This window comes from Bos indicus, chromosome 5 (assembly GCF_029378745.1).
Source record: "Bos indicus isolate NIAB-ARS_2022 breed Sahiwal x Tharparkar chromosome 5, NIAB-ARS_B.indTharparkar_mat_pri_1.0, whole genome shotgun sequence".
Taxonomy (NCBI): Eukaryota; Metazoa; Chordata; class Mammalia; order Artiodactyla; family Bovidae; genus Bos; species Bos indicus.
The window spans coordinates 112,651,437-112,675,020 of NC_091764.1; the positions used below are offsets into that span (position 1 = coordinate 112,651,437).

The 23,584-nt window shown below is 39.9% G+C and overlaps 1 protein-coding gene across 3 annotated transcripts in view; it reads left to right on the forward strand.

Annotated features, from left to right (window-relative positions):
• Nucleotides 1-23,584, forward strand: part of XPNPEP3 (X-prolyl aminopeptidase 3) — a 43,884-nt gene that overhangs the window by 13,651 nt on the left and 6,649 nt on the right. For 2 of the 3 annotated variants that reach the window (XM_019961860.2, XM_019961862.2), the window contains 6 exons: nt 4,198-4,605; nt 6,470-6,672; nt 13,610-13,672; nt 16,377-16,490; nt 21,445-21,530; nt 22,679-22,859. In XM_019961860.2, coding sequence (XP_019817419.1) covers nt 4,198-4,605; nt 6,470-6,672; nt 13,610-13,672; nt 16,377-16,490; nt 21,445-21,530; nt 22,679-22,859 — 1,055 coding nt within the window. The remainder of the gene's footprint in view (nt 1-4,197; nt 4,606-6,469; nt 6,673-13,609; nt 13,673-16,376; nt 16,491-21,444; nt 21,531-22,678; nt 22,860-23,584) is intronic. The other variant, XM_019961861.2, reaches the window with a different exon arrangement.

Consider the following 23,584-nt stretch of genomic DNA (forward strand, 5'->3'; position numbering starts at 1 on the left):
AAGAAAAGGTATGTTTTTCCTTGGATACTTTTTCTGTTGTGACCAAGAGTTCCTTGAAATTTCAGAAGTTTAGAAGCATTTAGTTAATAGTCACTCTATAGTGTTTATAATTAGTAAGCTTGGGGAAATGTAGCCAGTGTTTTAAATATTTCTCATATAATCATTTGTATGAAATTACATTCAGCAATAGTGAATGCTTAAAGAATGTGAAAGATGGTTTTGCAGTCCTGCTTTGATTTTTAAATAATTTTTATCTTTTTTCAGAAGTTACTTCCTAATACGCTATGTGTATACTGTTATTAATGAAAATGAGATAAGACGTTCATTAATTAAGATCATTAATACTGTGAGTTTTCTTTCAAAAATTTTTTTAGAAACACAAAATGAATTGATTTTTTAAGTTTAGTTTTATTACATGGACTAAGGCTATGAAATAACCAAAAGTGAAGCACAGGAAAGGGACAAAAGTAAAACAAAAAAAGGAAAAGTTGGATAATTCACTTGTTATAAGCAGCCTCTGCTTTTAGAAAAGAGTATGTGCTGTTTGTGGTAAACTGGGTAATTTCCAATATTGAGTAACAGCAACAGAATTAACATGAATAATTATCAGGGAGATGAATAGTTAAGCTATTCTTAGGCTCTGGTACAAAGTTCAGTATTCTGCGGTGGAGCCCTAGGGTACTTTTAGCCAGCTTAATCCTGAGAGAAAGAAATGTGCTATGAACTCTTCTAGGACCAGCTCTGTTGCTTTCCCAATTCAAATTGTCACAAGACCCCTCATTTATCTATCCTGTTTCTCCCCAATTTCGTTAATAAAAATGTCAGTGTTTCTATTGTAGGTAAATAAAAGTTAAAAATTATTAATGGGATACAGCTACAGGTAGAACAACTAGACACTCCCCAAGTAAGCAGAAACAACTGAGCTGCACGTACTGGACATGAGTACTGACTGGGAAAACTCGAAGAACTTTGATCCACCAGTTTCTCTCCTGGGGCTGTCCCACAGAAATCAAAGCACCAGTGTGCGTAGCGCATGAAGGCACCCTATGGATAAGTATAAAGATATTTATTATGATAGCAGAAAGTTATATAAATGCCCAGCAGTAGGGAAATTAATCAGGAAATTATGATACAGTGCCCCCAAGAAATAATATGGAGACATCAAGCAGAATGAGTTGAAGTTATGCCAGATGAGTTGGTGGGAGGGATTTCTATGAGGTATTGTTGTGTTAGAAAAGCAATATGAAGAAAAGACTGTGTGGTGTCCCATTTTTGTAAAACACTAGGGACTCATAAAACCCTGAATGCAGGTAATATGTATGCGTTTATATGAATATTGAGAAAAATAGGAAAGGATATGATGTTGTTGTTCAGTCACTAAGTCCTGTTGTTGTTGTTTAGTTACTAAGTCATGTCTGACTCTTTGTGATCCCCTGGACTGTAGCAGGCCAGGCTCCTCTGTCCTCCACTATCTCCCGGAGTTTGCTCAGATTCATGTCCATAATTGTCTCCGCTCTTCTCCAATAGCATCTTTCACACCTTCCAACCTGGGGGGGGGCTCATCTTCCAGTGTCGTATCTTTTTAAAAAGCCTTTTCATACTGTTCATGGGGTTCTCACAGCAAGAATACTGGAGCGACTTGCCATTCCCTTCTCCAATAAACCATGTTTTGTCAGAGCTCTTCATTATGACCGTCTATCTTGGCTAGCCCTGCACAACATGGCTCATAGCTTCATTGAGTTATACAAGTTCCTTCCCCCATGACAAGGCTGTGATCCATAAAGGGGAAGTTTACTTACTAGAATACAAACCATGGGGGTGGCTCTAATGTGGGTAGAAGGAGGGAAGGGGAATGAGGGCTCAAATAATGAAGAAATGGTGGGGGGGAGTATGGTGTGAGTACATTTATATACAACTATAAGATGTATATATGGAAAAGAAATAGTTAATTTTTTAAAAAGTAGATCAAAGGAACAAATGAGCATGAACAGGGTTAGTTAAGAAAGTGTTTTGAATGAGAAGGGTCTAAAAGCAAACATCTTGAGCTTCAAGTCTTGGAGTGGAATTGCTTTGGAAGAAGAAATTTTAGAAAAGGGGCACATTGTAAGCAAGGTAATAGGAAAAGAACAAGTTGGACTTGAGACTTAGAAGTAATTAATTTCACAATAATTGGAGGAATACTAAGAAAAAAGTTTAAGTCTCCAAAGACCACATATTGTGTATTTTCATTTATATGAAATCTCTATAATAGACAAATCCATAGAGAGGGAAAATAGCAGTTTTCAAAGGCTGGGGTGGATTCAGAGGAAATAGAATGACTGCTAATTGGTGCGGAGCTTCTTTTTGGAGTGATGAAATTTTCTCAAATTGTTTTGGGTAATGGTTGCACAAATCTGTGAATATACCAAAAAGCGTTGAATTCTATACTTGTACATGGGTGAATTGTATGTAGTATGAAAATATCTCAGTAAAGCTGTTACCAAAAGTGTTGGCCAGATAAGTTGAAGTTACCTGGTAGAGAACATTAATATGTTAATATTAAATGTAAGTGTCGAAATAGCTTAATTGTTTGAATTTGATCTAATGGACAATAGAAAACCCTTATAGGTTATGAGTATGGAGTGGACCGTCCACGGTGTCCCTTTTTTAGCCTCTCTATCTTTTTATTTGAGATTTTAATTTTAAGAGTATATACCCCCTGAAGCAAAATTCAAATAATAAAAAAATCATGTTAGAGAATTTCAGTTTATCTCATTCTCCATAGGTTACCACTGTAAAAATTGTGATTCTTTTCCAAATTTTTCTAGATTCTTTTTTTTCCTCTCTCCTTTAATTTTTTTTTTAATAATGCGAACATATTGTCCATCTTGATATTTCACTTCTTATATACAGCAATGTTTCATGGCCATTTTCTCATACTTGCATATGGAGACTGGCTACCACAGGGAATAATAATTATTTTCCCACATCACAAAGTCATTGTGAAGATTAATAAGTTGATTGTTGTTGTTCAGTTACTAAGTCATGTCCAACTCTTTGTGACCCCGTTGAACTGTAGCCCACCAGGTTCCTCTGTCCATGGGATTTTCCAGGCAAGAATACTGAAACGGGTTGCCATTTCCTTTTCCGAGGGATCTTCCCAACCCAGGGATTGAACCCGCATCTCCTGCATTATCAGGTGGATTCTTTACCACTGAGCCATCAGGGAAGCCCAAAAAAGTTGATACATGTAAATAATTAGAATAGTACAGACACATAGTAAGCATTCAGTAAGCATTAGATGTTGTTTTACTCTTAATATTGTTAAGTTCAGGCTTAGGAAACAACTGTTTTAGTAGTTCTTTTGTTTGAGAACCTGAAGTGAAAGCAGGCATAATTTCCATTCAGAAGTGAAGCATTCACACAGGCATCACTGGGCTAGCAGCCAGGCAGTCTTCTAGGTACTAGTATTAAGAACTAAGACATAACCCTTCAAAGGTTCTTAAAATGGGTTGTTTGAGTGAGCTTAAGGGAATCTGAGACTCTTGAAATTATATGTCAAAAGTTTGTATGTGCCTACACGGAGTTTAGTAAACAGAATAAATCCGTAGCTTTCAAAAGATTCTCTAGGACATCTTTAAGTCTTTAAGAACCACTTACTTTATCAGATTTGATTCTCATAACATCCCCAAGAGGCAGATAATATTACTAGAGTTCAAAGCCCTGCTATATTCCAGTTGTTATTCTGGGCCCTGAGAATATAGCATTGGGCAAACAGACAAAATTCGATGTCTTCAAAGAACTTATATTCTTTTGGGGAAGTCTTACACAGAAAATGTGATCCTTCTCCTCACCTTGTATATTGAAACTTAAGGGCAACTTGGATTGTGTCCCTGAGAGTGCCTTCCGCATAATAATTAATAAGTATTTGAGCGAATGAGTAAAAGAATGAACCAGAGAGCTGGAAAAGATCTTAAGGGGTCGTGATCCCAGTTTTCAGGCAGGACCACATTTAACTATCATTTCTTCCAAATTTTTGCAATGGAATAGAAATTTGAAACCTGGGTTATCTCCTTAATTTTGCCATGTGCTGTGAGGAGATTGGGCATAAATTGAAGAAATGAACTTGAGTGTATCCATCTAATATTAAACTATCTTAAGTATCAATACTCTGCCACTATAGAAATGCGAAGCTTCACTGTTATCTGTCATTTCTAGGGGAGGTGACGCCAGGACTATCCCAGGTGGAATATGCCCTTCGCAGACACAAACTAATGTCTCTGATCCACAAGGAAGCACAAGAGCAGAGTGGTACAGACCACACAGTGGTACTGCTGTCCAACCCTACGTACTACATGAGCAATGATATCCCCTATATTTTCCACCAAGACAACAATTTCCTGTACCTGTGTGGATTCCAGGAGCCCGATAGCATTCTGGTCCTTCAGAGCCTCCCTGGCAAGCAGTTACCAGCACACAAGGCCATGCTTTTTGTGCCTCGGAGAGACCCCAGTCGAGAACTTTGGGATGGCCCTCGATCTGGCACCGATGGAGCAATAGCTCTAACTGGAGTGGATGAAGCCTATACACTGGAGGAATTTCAACATCTTGTACCAAAGCTGAAAGGTAACAGATAGGAGCAGAACTCAGATCACAGGCCAGGTTGGGACTAAGACCTTCTTGACCATTTGTTCTTCCTTTGCTAAAACTATTAGCATGGCAACATTGCCCTTGGCACTGTGAAAGAATATAAAGCTTTTCCATAAGACTTTAAGGATTTCCTTTATTCGTTTGCTAAATCTTCATTAGATTATTCATTCAGAGACTGTCTGTTCTAGTGTGAAATCCCAGAAAGAGGATTTTAATGTGGAGGATGGACATGGGCCAGTCTTCAAGATAACTGACCAATCCGTTGACCCTTGCCTACTACTTATCTTACCACTTTTGCCAACTCTTCAAAAATGGACAATATTCTCAAAGAATGATTTATCCTTCACCAGCAGCAGAAACACCTGGTGATGCGTTATAGAATTACAAATGCAAAAAAAAAAAAAGAATTACAAATGCAGACTAGATACTGGAAGTGTAAAATCTGTGGCCCCCACTTCATACCTCCTATCAGAATCTGCGTTTTAACAAGATTCTCCAGTGGTTCATGTACACAGTTGAGTTCATGCCCCTTGAAAAACATCACTTTCTCTATGTTTATTCTGGTAGAATTGTGGTCACTCAATGTTTTGAGACTCCTTTTCTAGAATTTTTCAGAGTGTATACTACGTTATAAACTATCCTTAGTGATTCTTATACATCTACAGCTCTAGGAAGTATTTTACTTTTTAGTGTCCAAAAGTCACTTAGAGCCACATTTGGTAAATAAGATAGATGGTCAAGTTATAAAATACTGATTTTAGACAAAATAAGGTATTTGATTGTAAAATTTCAGTCTGACATTCTTGTAAGATATATAAACATTTCTGAAGTCATTCTCTTATTAAAAGAGGATTTCAAAATTGCTTCCAACAATCCTGGATTGAAAGTTTTAAAAAGGTTGGCCTATGATTTTATAAAATGACAGCAAATAGTCATGGTTGTTTTACTTTTTAAAAACTACAACAACTAAATTTCTGTTAAAAGTAAGATTAGAGTTTGACATGTAGTCTGTATTTAAAATCATTTTTATTTTAAAAAGTAAAAATATTTTGGAGATTGTATCACTAATGCATACCCAATCAAAATTTTTAGGGCTTTTCCCCCCTCTTCTGTCCCCAGTCCACTGTATGAAACAGAAATCTTCAGATTTAAATTGTTGGGAATACTACTCATAGGTTTCTGTCAGAAAATAAAAAGGGGGGGAAACAAATAGAGACATGGTGTAAGTGGAAAAAATTTTCCTGGTGTGCCTTATCTTAAGTCTCGAGCAAAACTCAACCATTTCCTTGGGTCTACAAAGTGGAAAGGTGAACTGTGGTTGTCTGTAATGAGAACACATGGCAGATGAAAGAGGACAGGTATTCTGGATGAATGTGGATTATCAGCTGTGAGACCCCCTCCCACCCGAACTGAGACTGTTTGAAACTCAGGGATGGAGCACTTTTAACCATGAGGTTGTGAGCTGAGTACTTTTTCTGTCCTTCTGTGTCCAGTTATTTAACAGTACCTCTAGCTGACTTGTGGTTTGGAGAACCATTGTCACAATTGTTCTTAAACAGTTAAAAATAATCAAAGCTTGAGTAAAGCTCTAGTTTCATCTATTGTCTTTACAAAAAAACACTGAGGTTTGAGGGCAGAAAAAGCTGTATATCCAGTCTCAGAATATCTTGCCATTTTCAGGAAGGGCCTTCCCAATGACTTATGACCCATTCCTTTAGGTCCTGACAGAGTGTGTTCAACCCTTTAGAGTTTATACTACACATTTAAAAATAGTTTTGATTCTTCAAGTCAATGACAGGTGGTATTTCTTGTCGCTGTCCTATTTTAAATCTCTTTTAAGCTGAGACACATACACTGTGGTATGACTGGATGAGGCCTGCTCACAAACAACTCCACTGTGACTACATGCAGCAGCTGGCGGAGGTCAAAGCCAGGAGCAAGAACAAGGTTCGGGCTGTGCAGCAGCTGGTACAGCGCCTCAGGCTGATCAAATCTCCTGCAGAAATTGAACGGATGCAGGTTGCTGGGAAGCTGACATCACAGGTATGGTTCCTACAGAAGAAGTTCTTCCCAAATTAAAAAGTCCAGCTTTTAGGGTTCAGTGGGCACCTGAGGTTGTGTACCCAGGGCAGTAGTCTAATGGCACATGGACATATAGCTTCTGCTCTGATGTTTACCGAGTGTGTCTAGAGACTTGTGCAGTACTTAGGAAGGCAAATCAGATATCCTTCTTGTATCTTTTTATCCACGATCTTAGTTGTTTCTCTTTGGAACAACATAAGTTAATTCATTTTATTTCCTTTCCTTATCATAATTACAGTAATAGTGGCCACAGAGCTTATTAATGTAGATTCATGAGACCTAAAATGACCATGCTTATGAATTATCAGTTTATTACAGGAGAAAGGCACAGTTTACCAACAGCATTAATGTGAGAATAGCTAACACAGCCAATGGCTGTCTCACAGCCATGTCCAGAGAAGCTGAGTGCAGGCTCCTGCTGTCCTTCCCCAGTAAGGACCGGGCAGGGTGCATTTTCTGTGGGGCTCAGGAACCACAAATGCATGCGTAGAACACCTCGGAACCAGGAAGCCCCAGGAATCTCAGCTAGGGATTTTTGGATTTTAGTTTCATTGGCATATTCCTGCTCTGTAACAGCTCTCACAGAGACCAAGTATAAACCTTTGATCTCATCAACATAGAGTAGATGACATTCTACCATCATATTGTGGTACCTCTTTTAAACCATCATCACAATTGATGACTGTATAATGTTCATTTAGATTATTATTAATCAGTGTTTTTCAAGTTCAACCTGTTAAATATTCCCACAGGTTGCTTCCCAACATAGCTCCTCTATAATAGATCCATCCTATGACGTGAGAATCAGAAACAAACCCAAAAAACTAGCTTCATATAGTCAAACACAGAGTTCTCATCTCTTGTCCATTTTGAGAACGTATGTCGCTCTGGGAAGTGTGTTTGTTACGTTGGCTATTGTGTAGCTCTGTTTTAGGCTCTTCAAAAGAGAAAGATTTCATCAGAGCCCTCCACCCCAAGGAGCTTCTGAGTCAAGGCTAAGAGAAATAGTATTGTCTTGCTTTAAGCATCTCTTGAGGCACAAAATTACGTTAAATTTTCCCTTTTATGTCACCCATTGATTGCTCCCTTGAAACTGTTTTCCATAGTGGCTTCACCATTTGACATTTCTGCTAGCAGTATACAAGGGTTCCAGTTTCTCTGCATCCTCACCAACACTTGTGTTTTGGTTTGGGGGTTTTGTTCTGTTCGTTTGCTTTGATGATAGCCACCCTAATGGATGTGAAATGGTGTCTTGGGCTTCCTTGTTGGTCCAGTGGTTAAGAATTGTCCTTGCGGAAAAAAAAGAATCTGCCTTGCAATGCAGGGGACGTCGGTTCAATCAGTCCCTGGTCCAGGAAGATCCCACATGCCCCGGGGCAACTAAGCCAATGAACCATAACTACTGAGCCCATGCACCGCAACTGCAGAAACCTGGGCACCCTAGAGCCAGTGCTCCGCGACAAGAGAAGCCACTGCGATGAGTAGCCCTCGCACCACAACGAGATAGTAGCCCCACTCGCTGTAACTAGATGAAGTCCACACGCAGCAAAGACTAGAGCAGCCGAAAATAAATAAATAACTTTCACACACACACACACAAAAGAAATGGTATCTCATTTTGGTTTTGATTAGCATTTTCCTAATCACTCATTGAGCATCTTTCTATGTGCTTATTGGACCTTTATATATCATCTTTGGAGACGTCCATTCAGCTCTTTTGCCTATTTTCTAATAGAACTATTTATCTTTTTGTTTTTTAGTTGCAGAGTTCTTTACATAGTATTCTGCGTACTAAACCTTACTAGATAAGGGTCTCTGATTTTTTTTTTTTTGTCCTCCATCAGACAGTTTGCTATACTTGAATTATCTTAGTTGTAGCATGTCTCAGAAGCCTCACTGGTTCATTAACAGTGGCGCACGTTGCTTTGGTTAGAGCTCCACCTGCTGCCCAAAGTGAGTGAGACTCGTCTGAAGAAGAGTGAGCTTTCTCAAACCAAAGCCATACCTGCCGTCAGTTTGCGATTCCTTTCCAATCCATTATGCTAGCTGCTAAGGTTCAGATTCTATCTTTTTCAGATTCCACTGATTTAAAAGCCAGTACTACTTCAAACCAGCAGCGGTTTGGCAGTCACCCAAGCTCAAGAGTTTTATTTTCACCCCTCTCATCAGAATCATCCTTTTTCTTTCAAAATAATTCCTTAACTGTGTATTTTAAGAATAATCCAGGTATGCTGGAACAATTGGGTGTCCACATGCGCAATAAAGATGTGGGACCCATACCTCACACCATATACAAAAATTAACTCAAAATAGATCAAACACCTAACCTCAAGAGCTACAAGTATATAAAGCTCCTAGAAGAAAATACAGGGCTGAATCTTTATGAATTTGAATTTATTAGATATGACACCAAAATAAGCAACAAAAGAAAAATAAATAAATTGGATTTGATCAAAGTTGAAAATAGTTGTGTTTCAAAGGGCATTTTTTAAGAGTAAAAAGGTGACCTCCAGAATGGGAGAAAATGTTTGCAAGTCATATATCTGATAAAGATGGAGTATTCAGAATATGTAAAGAATTCTTGCAACTCAAAAACAAAAGAAATTCCATGATAGTCCAGAGGTTAGGACTCCACACTGTCACTGCTGAGGGTGATGGTGCAATCCCTGGTCGGGGAACTAAGATCCTGCAAGCCTCTTGGCACGGCCACCAGAAAAAAAAGGACAGCCCAATTATAAAGTGAGTGAAGCTTGAATAGACATCTCTCCAAAGATATAAAAATGACCTAAGCTCATGAAAAAATGCTTTAAATATCATTAGCCACTTGGGAAATGCAAATCAAAATCGGATACCACTTCACACCTAATAATATACCTTATTTAAAAATAAATAACAAATGTCGGGCTTCCCTGGTGGCTCAGTGGTAAAGAATCTACCAGCCAGTGCAGGGGACATGGGTTCAGTCCCTGGCCAGGGAAGATCCTACAAGCCTCGGGGCAGCTAAGCCTGAGCACCACACTGCTGGGCCTGTGCTCTAGAGCTTGGGCAGTAAGAGAAACCAGCACCATGAGAAGCCCGTGCACCACAACGAGAGAGCAGCCCCCACTGACCGCGACTAGAGGAAAATCTCCTGGAGAAGGAAATGGCAACCCATTCCGGTATTCTTGCCAGGAAAATCCCATGGACGGAGGAACCTGGTAGGCTACAGTCCATGGGGTCACAAAGAGTTGGGCACGACTGAGCGACATGTACTTCCTTACTTGTACATTACCAGGAGAAGTGTTCAGTCACTGTGGAAAATACTTGGGGGTTCCTGAAAAAAATTAAGCAATTATTATATGACCTGACAGTTCTTCTCTTAGGTATATACCCAAAAGAATTAAAAACAGGTGCTCAAACAATGGTGGTGCTGGCTTAGTCACTAAGTAGTGTCCAGTTCTTGTGACCCTGTGGACTGTAGCCTGCCAGACTCCTCTGTCTGTGGGATTCTCCGGGTAAGAATACTGGAGTGGGTTGTCATCTCCTTCTCCAGAGGGTCTTCCTGACCCAGGGATTGAACCCAGATCTCTTGCATTTCAGAAAGAATCTTTACCGACTGAGCTATGAGCGAAGTTGAGTCACTATTGACCATAGCCAAAAGGTGCGAACAACTCTTATAACCATCCATTGATGAATGGATAAGCAAAATGTAGTATATACATCTATACATACAGTGGAATACTGGTCAGCCGTAAAAAGGAATAACATACTGATACATTCCACAACGTTGATGAACCTTGAAGCCATTATCCTAAGTGAAGCAGACCAGACACAAAAGGCCACACATTATGTAGTTCCGTTTATGTGAAATAGCCAGAATATGTAAATCCATAGAAACCAAAAGCAGATTGATGCTTGCCAGGGGCTAGGGTGACAGGGATATGGGGAAAGTAACTGCTTATTGGGTAGGGCGTTTCTTTTGTGGTGGTGAAAATGTTTTTAAACTAGACAGAGGTGGAGGCTGCCTAGCATTGTCAATAGACTAAATGCCACTGAAGTGTTCACTTTTTTTTTTTTTTTTTGGCCACGAGGCACAGCTTGTGGGCTGTTAGTCCGCCAACCAGGAACCAAACCTATGCCCCCTGTGGTGGAAGCACAGAGAATTCCCCGAATTGTTCATTGGTTAATTTTATGCAATATGGATTTCATATTGGGTTTAAAAAAAAAGTGAATGAATTTAGATGCCAGATGTACTAACAAATGGCAGGTAAACGGATCAGTTGTTAAAGACAGTGGTGGTGCTTCCAAGTCTTGAGTTACTAAAGGAGAAGGGTACACTATAAGGGTACAGTGGGTCAAGAAGCAGCAGAACTAGACTTGCAACAGTGGACTGTTCAGAGTTGGGAAAGGAGTACGTCAAGGCTATATATTGTCACCCGGCTTATTTAACTTACATGCAGGGTACATCATGCAAAATACTGGACTGGATGAAGCTTGAGCTAAAATCACAATTGCGAGGGGAAATAACCTCAAATATGCAAATGATACCACCCTAATGGCAGGAAGTGAAGAGGAACTAAAGAGCCTCTTGATGAGGGTGAAAGAAGAGTGAAAAAGCTGGCTTGAAACCCAGCATTCAAAAACTAAGACCATAGTATCTGGTCCCATTACTTCATGGCAAACAGAAGCGGGGGGAAGTGGAAGCAGTGACAGATTTTATTTTCCTGGGCTCCAAAATCACTGCAGATGGCGACTGCAGCCATGAAATATAAAAGACGTTTGCTCCTTGGAAGGAATGCTATGACAAACCTAGACAGAGTATTAAAAAGCAGAGACATTACTTTGCCAACACATACGGATATGAGAATTGGACCATGAAGAAGGCTGAGCACCGAAGAATTGATGCTTTCGGATTGTGGTGCTGAGAAGACTCTTGAGTCCCTTAGACTGCAGGGAGATCAAACCAGTCAAAATTTTCAGTTGATTCAGGAAATCAGCCCTGAATATTCATTGGAAGGATTGATGCTGAAGCTGAAGTTCCAGTACTTTGGCGACCTGATGTAAAGAGCCAATTCATTAGAAAAGCCTCTGATGCTGGGAAAGATTGAAGGCAGAAGAAGGGGGCAGCAGAGGATGAGATGGTTAGATAGCATCACCAACTCAACAGACATGAATTTGAGCAAACTCAGGGAGATTAGTGAAGGACAAGAGAGCCTGGCACACAGCAGTCCATGGGGTCGCAAAGAGTCAGATACGACTTAACCACTGAACAACAACAATAACCCATCAGCCAGGTCCAGAGTACAGGCTCCTGTTGTCCTCCTCAGTCAGGACTGGGGAAGATGCATTTTCTCCGAGGCTCTGGAACCACAGATACACACATAGAACACCTCAGAACCATGCAGCCCCAGGAATCTCAGCTAGGAATCCTAGGGTTTTGATTGTGTTGGTATATTCCTGCTATGAAGCAGCAAAGCCCTTCAGAGGTCCCAGGGAATCCAAGAACAAACCGTTAATTTCACTGTTATCAATACTGATAAGCTGATAACAGACTGCTTGGGAACTCCTCTCAGCACTATTAACCAACATGTTTCAGACCTTGACCATGGTCAGTGCTAGGCAATGTTGTCCTAAAATTTAGAAGTATTGAAAGAAAGTAGAAGTGTCAGTCACTCAGTTATGTCCAGCTCTGCGACCCCATGGACTGTAGTCTGTCAGGCTCCTCTGTCCATGGGATTCTCCAGGCAAGAATACTGGAGTAGGTTGCCATTCCCTTCTCCAGGGGATCTTCCCAACCCAGGGATCGAATCTGGGTCTCCCACATCGCAGGTGGGTTCTTTACTGTCTGAGCCACAGGGAAGCCGTCTTAGAAGTATTAAGTCTGGTAATTCCTTTATAATCTACCAATTTAGTAATGACAACAGAGAATTTGCCCTTATTTTTCTTAATAAACAACTTCTAGCTACCAGTGATTATATTCCTTCAGGATTCCCAACATTCTAATCTAGACTGTTTCTATAAGACTTTTGATATTTGGGCAAAATAGTTTTCCTTAAGAATAGTTCCACTAAGAAAAGGGTAAAAAAAAAAAAAGAATCTTACAGAAAAACCTGAACAAACTATTTGGCCAACCCAGGAATTCTCTGTGATAGCCACACTATACATGTGTATGTTTTCTGTCTTTGTAAACATCCATGTCTGTAATTCCTCACTGGACCTCGTTTCAAAAAGGATTTTGATTAGCTTACATGGATACATAAAATATAAGAGAGCATAAAATCATGGTAGAGTTGAATAAAAGCAAGATTTGAGGGGAATGGAGCTAAAACAAAATGAAAACAAAGGCACATTGTGTAAGATGTTACAGAAAAATCTGAATGAACTTATTAGCCAATCCAGTAATTAAATTACTTATATTGTAGGCTGGTGGTTCTCAACCGGGGGCAGTTTTGTGTTCCCTAGGGGACATTTGGCAACATCTAATTATCACAGTTAGGGAATGCTACTGTCATCCTACATGGAACAGGATAGCCCCCAAATAAAGAATAACCTGGCCCAAAATGTTGATAGTGCCAAGGTTGGAGATGAGTCCATCCATAATTGCATATATTCTAAGGCTGTGGAAGCATTTGAAAGATAAATGACAAATGTGTTTCCCTGCCGCTTATTCTAGCATACAGTGTATATTCTAACTGGGAAGGTTGAATGCCCTTCCACTAAGTCTGTCATCAGCCAACTATTCCAGAAAGCAATATTTTTCCCTTTGGAAAATATTATCGTGCTCACAAAGCCGTAACTTCAGGTCAACAAAGTTGGGGAGAACTGTGTTTTTCATTTGAGCTCCAGTATTTTGAATGTTTGGATAAGCAACGTAGTTAAAATGGGACTATGTTCTTTTCTTCCTTCATTCTCTTTGCAGGCTTTTATAGAGACCATGTTTGCCAGTAAAGCCCCTGTGGAAGAAGGCTTTCTGTATGCTAAGGTGAGCTTCAAATGCCTGGCGAAGTTTTGTCAGAGGCAAATGTACTTTCTTGATTTGCATATGGCATCCAGTTGGCTTTCATGGACATGACTAGGGTATCCATGAAGAGGATTTGTGCCGGGGTCCAGCCCCGGCTGATCCAGGGTATTCGAAGGGGAGACGGCTTAGGCGACTATTTAAATATTCATCAAAGATATAAAGAGTAATAGAATGAGGATAGCTCAGTAGGAAAATTCAGTGGAGAAAAGAGGCTGAGTAGCTTGGTTTACGCGGGAGACCAATAAAACTTCAAGACAAGAAGCTTGCACCACTTACGTAGGCCACAGGCGTCCTTCCATTCTCCCGAAGGAGAGGAGACACTGAGGCCTCCCCGGTCGGATCTTAGAAGCCCAGGCATAGTTAGTAAGCATGGCGGGTTCCGCGCTCCAGATGGAGACTCAGCCAGAGTGAGAGAGAGAGAGACATGGGGAGACCAGTCTTTCGAGGAACTGATCCCAGTTCTTTATTTTCCATGGTCTACTTTTATACACTGAGATGTTATACAAAAGTCACGTGGGGACAAGCAGTCCTGACTTTTATTAAAGTCAGGTGCTTCACACAAATGTATACAGAGGTCTTAGGGGTGTTACATCATCTTCTGGCCAGGGGGGCCTGCTGACAATTTACGACCCTCTCCTTGTGACAGTGGTCAGTCAACCAGAACACTTTTTTCTCCAAGGGTGATTATTCTTAAAACAGACGCCACCCAAATAAAGTTACATTCCTGTAGGGTGAGGGTGTAGTGGGTTTTAGTTAAGGAAAGAATTTACTTAGCCTAAGGTCTAACGTGATTAATATCAAAGGTTAATACTTATTTCTTCTATATATTCATTAACGTGTGTAAGGGCAGGGGATGTGGAGACTTAGCAACAAACATTGGCTCAACAAATGAAAAACCCTTCACCAATACAATTTCTAATCAGCCCGTTATACTAATAGTTTTCTAACTTTTCTAAGGAACCTGTTTTTAGAAGGTTTAAAGCATCTCATGCCTCTCACGGTTGGGAAGCTGTGAGCAATCACATGTGGCCGGACAAGCCCGTCAGGCAGGCTAGAGAACCTTCAGAGGAGTTTGTAGGTTGAAACACTCCTATCATGCCCAGGAATTATTATTAACTGGAGCTCTAAGTTAACTCCTTCTCCGAAAGAGGTGGTGGGAGACAGCCCCCCGTAAAGTCAGAGGTGTAGGGGAGAGCACAAAGTAGTAAAGTAGGCAGGCTCTGGGGGTAGATGCTCAAGGATTTCCAGGGAGACTCCTGAGGCTTGATCCCGCCTTTACGTATGTTGAGCCTCCTTCCTCATGACCTTTGCCATGGGTGGAGTACCTCACGCTGGCCCCCAACAGATTTGGTTCTTAAATGTCACTGGTAATTTATTAGATGAATCTAAAATATGTAGTGCTACCCTGGTAGCTCAGACGGTAAAGAATCCGCCTGCAATGTAGGAGACCCCGGTTCAATTCCTGGGTCAGGAAGATCTGCTGGAGAAGAGGTAGGCTACCCACTCCAGTATTCTTGGGCTTCCCTGGTGGCTCAGCTGGTAAAGAATCTGCCTGCAATGTGGGAGACCTGGGTTTGATCCCTGGGTTGGGAAGGTCCCCTGGAGAAGGGAACGGCTACCCACTCCAGTATTCTGGCCTGGAGAATTCCATGAACTATTCCATGAGGTCACAAAGAGTCGAACACAACTGAGCTACTTTTACTTTCTTTCACAATTAAATGGAGAAAATTGAAAAGAACAGATAAAGAAGGAAGGACTTTCACAAGAGGGAGTTAATAAGAATCATAGTGTTTAGGTAAATGTAAAAGCAGAGAATTTGAGGTGGTTCTATGGATAGTAGCAGATACGAACCAGCCTCCAGCTTCATCCTAGGACATAGCAAAATTAGAATTTACCATTTACCTAGTATCCTTTTTCCGGAGAAGGCAATGGCACCCCGCTCCAGTACTCTTGCCTGGAAAATCCCATGGACGGAGGAGCCTGGTAGGCTGCAGTCCATGGGGTCGCTAAGAGTTGGACACGACTGAGCGACTTCACTTTCACTTTTCACTTTCATGCATTGGAGAAGGAAATGGCAACCCACTCCAGTGTTCTTGCCTGGAGAATCCCAGGGACAGAGGAGCCTGGTGGGCTGCCATCTGTGGGGTCGCACAGAGTCGGACACGACTGAAAAGCGACTTAGCAGCAGCAGCAGCATCCTTTTTCAAATTTCCAGAGCATGTAGGTTGGTAGCTATTTGGAAGGTTGAAATTGGTAATTTAGAGCTGTTGTTAAAAATGCAAGCTATATTCCAGTGTTTACCTAAATAAGAAAGAAAAAGTAACATGTAAAGTATCTAGACTATATCTCTGTACTCAGCCTGATCATAAGTTTTCTGTGCTCTCTTCAGGACTTAACTCTTTGAAAATCATAGGAAAGTTAGAGCACTTGGAAGAAAAGAACAGATGTAGTAATAGAGTTGAATGACAGTATTGGGGTGAGAATAAAAGAAATGGACTGAAATTATATCATAAAACTTTGGTTAAAAAATGTGATGAATCGTTTTCCGGTATTGACTTACGTACTTGGATGGAGGTGTGGGCTGTTAAGAGAGACTAGGCTAGGGCAGCCTTAAGGAAATCCTTTCTTCCATCCTGTATTGTCATACTTTGCTGCTGTTTTTCAGTTTGAGTTTGAATGCCGGGCCCGTGGTGCAGACATCTTAGCTTACCCACCTGTGGTTGCTGGAGGTAACCGGTCAAACACTTTGCACTATGTAAAGAACAATCAGCTCATCAAGGTACGTAGATGCCCTTCAGGCTACCACCCCTGGGTTCAGGTGCCTTAGTAGGAAACAGCTGTAGCCTCACAGCCCCCTAGCCTTCAGCTTTCACAAGTTAACTGCCGTTTATAAAAACCTTTGTTTATAAAATGCTTTTACAGACATGCTATCCTTTGATCCTCACATTAGCACTGTGAGATAGGAGCAGTTATTAACATGCCTGTTTAACAGAAGAGGAAAAGACACTTGCGGTAACTCATTAATGCCGAGCCAACTGTTCTAGTCTAAATCCTTTGCTCATTTCATGTGGTTAAACTTCTTCACTGAAGTCTTGTGCCAACAACAGGCCAAGCTTATTTTGGGAGCAGGCAGATTTTACCAATAGCCTATTAGCTATGAGGGAACTTATATTTTATGGTTTTTCTTCCCAAGTGATTTATAAGTAAAGAGTCTTGTATTCCTTTATTAAGTCTACTTTTAATTATCTACTTAAATTTACAGTAAATTCAAAAAAATGAATATAGCAAACATGTAAATTATACATTTTTTTTCTAATGAATACCTGTGAACCAATGACTCAAGAACATTGCCAGTATGTTCAATCTGCTTACATACCCTCAAGCTCTGCCATCCCACAGCCTCCTTCCCAAAGGTCACTAAGCAGTATCCTAAATTCCTGTTTGTCATTCTCTTGGGTTTTTTAAAAAAATAGTTGTATCATATAGACATGATTCCCCAAACAATTAGTTCTGCCTCTTTATGAACTATATGAAAATTACATACTGCTATATGTAGTTTTGGGAGCTTAACTTTTCTTTTTACTCAAGCAGGATAAAATAATTTTTTTCCCCGTGTATTTGTATCTGTTCACACTCCTACCAGCATATATGTATAATTAATTCTGTTGACCATATTCTCTCTATCTCTTGCTATTATCAAACTTCTTAATTTCTATCATTTTCGTTGGGATAAGACAGTGTGGTCTCATTGTGGTCTTAATTTCCATTGCCTCTATTACCAATGAAGTTAAGCATCTTCTCTTGTGGCACAAGTTATCAAGGTTGCTAAGGAACTTCACCTGATAGTGGAGGTGCTGAGTCATAGGGTGTGCATCCCAGGGACAGGGGAGCCTGGTGGGCTGCCGTCTATGGGGTCGCACAGAGTCAGACACGACTGAAGTGACTTAGCAGCAGCAGCAGCAGGGTATGCATATTTGCAACTTTGGTAGATAATGCCTAGGACATCCCTGGTGGTCCAGTGGTTTAAACTCTGCGTTTCCATTGCAAGGGGCTCATGTTTGATCCCTGATTGAGAAAGTTCTGCATGCCACTCAGTGAGACCAAAAAAAAAAAAAAGAAACTGCCAGACATTCCCAAAGTGATTTTATCAATTTATATTTCCATTCTTCCTGAAACAGTGTTGTAGATTATATTTTTCTAGCATTTTGACCAAGTTTTTAAAATTATTCATAGAATTATCTTACGTTTTAATCTTTTGTGTTTGGAATTATTTACACTTTTACGTTCTTTTTCTTTTCCTTTTGTTTTTTGTTTTCCTTTATGTACCTTTTTACAGTCTTGAACTATTTTTGCCTTCTCTTTTTTTCTAATAAATCTTAATAGACAGTTTATTTAAAAGTAAATATACATATCCCTATGAACCAGCTATTTCTTTTGTAGGTACTTTTCCAAGAAAAATTAAAACATATACCCCCAAAATGCCCTGTACAAGAATGTTGATAGCCAGTTTGTAACTAGGATGTTAGATGAGGATGTTGCCATGTGGTATATCCTTAAGAAAAAGGAGCAAACCACAGCACTACCAAGAGCACAAATGACCTCCAAAGAAAAAAATTGCAAACTATATGATTCTATTCATATGTTCATATGGAGTTCTGGAATAAGCAAAACTCATCTGTGGTGCTAGAAATCAGATCAGTGGTTGCTTCTGATGGGGCGTTGCCTGGGTCAGAGCATGAGCATATAGTTACCTGGGTATATAGATTTGACAAAACTTAGGTCTGTACACTTAAGATCTGTGCAAAGAAATCTCAGCAGAGGCTTGTGGGTTTTTATTAGTCTGTTAAAGTCAACTTCACATATCATTAATGCTATTTTGTCTTTGCTTATTATCTTACCACACTGTGTCCTGGCCTTCGTTAATTTTACTCTTCTGCTCTTTATGTTCATTCTCTTGTTCTTTTTCTAGCTTCTTAAATTAGGTGCTAAACTCTTTTTTTTTAACTGTGACATGTGACTTATAGGATCTTAGTCCCCCAGGCATCAAACCTGGGCATTGAAAGCACCTGGTCCTAACCGCGGGACCACCAGGGAATTCCCTAAATTCGTTAATTTTCATCCTTTTTTCTTTTCTAATTATGATTATTTAAGAATTAATATTTCACTTTCATTACATTCCATGTATTTTCTTAAAGTTGTCATATTTATCATATGTTATAAACAATAAATGTACTGTTTAAAATAATAATAAAATGAACAACCATGTATCCACCATCAAGGATAAGAAGAACACTGCTTGAACCTTAGAAGTTTCTAGGCAATCACATGCACATCTCCCTTTCTGTCTCCTATCATCCAAACTCTTATTTTAACCATTTTTTGGTTTTTCTTCATAGTTTTACCACCAGGGTACCTGTTCCTAAACAATATAGTATTCATTCTTGAAAAACTAGAGAATAAGCACAAATCTAGCTTTATAAGGCGAGAAGACATATTGCTGTTATTAGAGCAAGTAAGAAATAAGGGGAAATGGTCGAAAACCTATAGGTCATAGTCTAGCTTTGGTTATCTAAAAGTTTTCAATTCAAGTTAGTGGGCGAGGTTATCAACAAGCCATGAGAAACGCCCGGTGTTGGAAGGGCTCTGCTGTTGACTGGCTAGTAGGAGCCTGGCACAGTTGTGGTCAGAGAGACCGCAGGCTGCGCGTAGTTCTGCCTCAGGGCTTACCACAGCGGCATGCAGCTGTCAGGAATAGGTCACGGCAGAGGCTTGAAACAAACCTACCTGCGTGTTCATCTTCCCTTCTTACCTCTTAGCCGGCCTTTCTGGGGTCACCTTCCTTCCACCTCAGCATCCTTTAGATGAAGGTATATAGCCGATAAACTTGTTCCACTTTCGTTTAGCCAGAGCAGCTTTATTTCATTCTCATTCTTGAAAAATGGCTATGCTGAGAAAACCATCCTAGATTGACAGTTATTTTTAGTCATCAGTTTTAATATATTTTTACTCTCTTTTCTGACTTTCAGTGTTGCTGATCTTAGAAAAGAAAATAATTATTATTTTACTTTGGGAAATTTCTTTTTGCTACATTAAGATTTCTTTTTCTTTGGTATTTCTCAGTTTTATTGTATTTCTAAGTACAAATTTATTTTTACATGTCTCATTATGATACCTTCTGGTTCCTGAATCTGTAGATTTGTGTCTTTATCAGTTCTAGGAAATGCTCAGACATTTCTTTAGATATCATCTCTTCTATGTCTCTCTCCTCACTCCTTCAAGGACTTCAGTTAGATATGTTAATAGGTTAAACCTCTTTTCTGTTTTCAGTAAGCTAACTTTTCTTTCATGTTTACATTGGCTTTGTCTCTGTCATATTCTAGGGGTTTTTGGTAGGTCTGTCTTCTAGGAAACTACATTTTTTCATTTGTCTAACCTACGCCTTCAGCCATCCACATAGTATTTTATTTCAAAAGTAATTTTTATCTCCATTCCTTTCAAATCCACATGGTTATTTTTTAGTTGTCGTTTGTTGCTTGTTAACCTTTGTGATTCCATTCTGTATCTCTTTATAAACATTTCATGACAGCAATCCTGTCATGAATTCCAGATAATTCCATTACCTGGAATTCTGGAAGATCTGAATTTGGTATTTGTTGGTCCTGCTGAGTCTCACTGACCGTGACCTACTGCCTCACGTGCTTGACCGTGACAGCATCTGGTTGTGAGCTCATGTTTGCTTGTTGTTATTTTGGGGAAATTGTGCGGTCCCAAATTTGGGGGCTATTTCCTCTAAATATTATTTGCATATGCCTTTGTCAGAAGTGAAGTGGGTCCTGATGCCCCAGGGCCTGTTACCCCTGTGAATGTCCTGGGTTACTGAAGGAATCTCCTGCTCATCTTGCCCACTCTGCAGACACTTTCTTTCCTATATACTGTAATACTTACCTTATATACTGTAATACTCACTCCCAGCGCTAGTTTCAGTTCTGGGCTATCTTTATTCAAGGAAAAAAGTCTTTAAGACATCTTACATGATGTAATGTCAGCATTTCATAGAATATATTTTTATCCAGAACTGAGTTGTTTTCTAAAATTTATTCTGTATTTTGCCAGAAATAAAAACCACATTCATTCTTCTTATCATTATTATATATGTATTTATCTGACCATTATTCTACTGTGTGCCAAGTTCTGTGCTTATTTAGATATGAATGAGATATGGCCTGTCTTCAAAGGCATAAAGAGAAAATTGCAGTATAACGTGACAAGTGGTAAAACAGAGATTTACGCAAAATATTTTTTTTTCTTTTTTTTGCTCCCACCATATGTTTTGATGGAGAGCAAAAGAGGGAGTAACATTCTAAAGTTAAATGGGTAAGTTATATGTGAATAAAGGCCTTGGATACCAACTTACATAGGTTTTTTTTTTTTTAACTAATAGTGACAGAGGTAACATTTATGATTTGCTAATATTCGCATCTAGTAATTCAAACCCAAGCACTATGATTCCAGAGCCAACACACTTAACCACTCAGTAGTGCCGTCTTTCTTGAGCCAACGTGAATTCATATGAAACACTTAGATGGTGTTTCTTGTGAGAAGGAACCAGAGATTAGTCTCCTTTAAATTGGAACTTTTTTTTTTCTTAATGAAAGGCATAAAGAGTTTAAGTTAGAAGATACAACTGACAGTCATAAAGTCACCTTTGTTTACCTGTCTTATTCTTGCTCCAGGATGGGGAGATGGTGCTGCTGGATGGAGGCTGTGAGTCTTCCTGCTACGTGAGTGACATCACTCGTACCTGGCCCGTCAATGGCAGGTAGGGCTGCTACAGATCCCACCGCTTCTTAGGAATATGAGTTAGAAAATGGGTATGTTTGGAATAAAGGACTAAAGAAATATACAGGGTCCCTCCAGCTCAGGTTAACTGCCTTTACAAAGCCCCTGATTCTTTTCTGAGACTGCTTTATTCATCATATCATAGGACGAGGCACGTAAAGACACCTAGTTAACATGTGCACACACTTTAAAAAAAATAAATTTAAAGTTTTTACTTTCTGATTGCAAAAATAATATTTAGGTTTTGGTAGAATAGTTTGGGTAGGTTAACCCTCCACAGATAATAATTATAGAATCTGGACAAAATATTAAAAATAGCATTTAGAACTTCTCTGGTGGTACAGTGGATAAGAATCCACCTGCCAGTGCAGGGCACACAGGTTTGAGCTCTGGTCCGGGAAGATTCCACATGCTATGGAGCAGCTAAAGCTGTGCACCACAGCTAGTGAGCCTGCGTGCTGCAATTACTGAAGCCCGTGCGCCTGGCGCCTGCACTCCACAAGAAGAGAAGCCACTGCAATGAGAAGCCTGCACACCACAACAAGGTAGCCGCCACTCTACAACTAGAGAAAGCCAGCCTGCAGCAACAAAGACCCGGTGCAACCAAAAACAAAAAAGAAAAATAAAAACAAGTATTTGAAGACACCAGAGAGCTTTCTAAAAGCTGGCAGAAACTGCAGCTGTAAGTCTGTCCTTGAAAGAAGAGCTGTAATGGGTAAGATGTAAGTGGTTAGAGTTTTCCTCCATTACTGCTAAAAAAATGATTCTTCTAAAGACACGCAGAAACTAGTAAGTTACTAGTAGCCAAAGTATTGACTAGTTTATCCCATGACATCTACTTTGCCTGTAAGAAGTAGATCTTTAGACTGTTTTTTTATTTGGTTGATTGGTTGGCTGACTGGTTGGTATTGTTTGTATTTGTGTTTTTTTAATGGTTAAAAAAAATGGGAAGGATCAAGGTTAAGCCTGATCTGGCCCTCTAACTGCATTCATGGCTGGGTGCATCTTCTTACTTCACCATGTCTATCTGCTGACCGTTTAGAGAGTTTTTCTAATCAAACTTAGAAGAAAACTTCCTGCAATATCAGGCAGTTCCAAATTCTCGTTCTTGGATTTCCCTGTCGCCAGGTTCACGGCACCTCAGGCAGAGCTGTATGAAGCTGTTCTCGAAGTCCAGAGAGATTGTCTGACCCTCTGTTGCCCTGGAACCAGCTTGGAGAACGTCTACAGCATGATGCTGACGTTGATAAGCCAGAAGCTAAAGGAGCTGGGGATCACGAGGAACATTAAGGAGAAGAATCCCTTCAAGGTATTTCACTTCCTTCAATCCCAGTTCTTAAGAACACCTGACATGCTGCTTGGGCTTTATCCTATGTAAAGCTAATTCGATTTAGAAATGGGAGTTTGTGATTCTGCTGTAAGAGGGACTTTTTTGAACATAGATTAAAACAAAAGGCACAGTACTTCTTTCTCCCAGAAGATGGCAGCACATGCAGTTCATTGTATACTGTGTGACTAGCTCAATCTTCAGAAAACATAAAATGAAGTCCGGTGTAGACAAGGTGGGAAAGGACATAAAAGGGAGGAGAGGTTAACTCTTTAATTCTTTTTTAATGATTTTGAAAAAGTGGGGGTCAAAGGGTGAAGGTGTGTGTGGCTTCAGTAACATTGTTGAGACTTTTAACAGTATTCTCACTTGCCATGTCTTTAGTGAACTTCATCTGCATCCAAAGTATGATGGTGTTGAAGAAAACTTTAAAGACTCAGTTTTAAATTAAGATGCCAGGTGGTCAAGCCAGACAGACCAGTAAGGTATCTCTTATCTCCAAGTTAGACTGCCAGGGCTTCTTTTATCAGTAAGGAAGAAGCTGTAATTCCTCCTGTTCATGCCAACAAATCTTTAATTAACGGACAGAAGTACCCAGGTTGGTAAATGCCTCATAATTACTATGTTGTATGACATTTCCTACCTACCCCACAAGCTGCTGTGAGATACTTAGGGTCTCCAGAGAAGGCTCCCTGAGAGGGATGTGT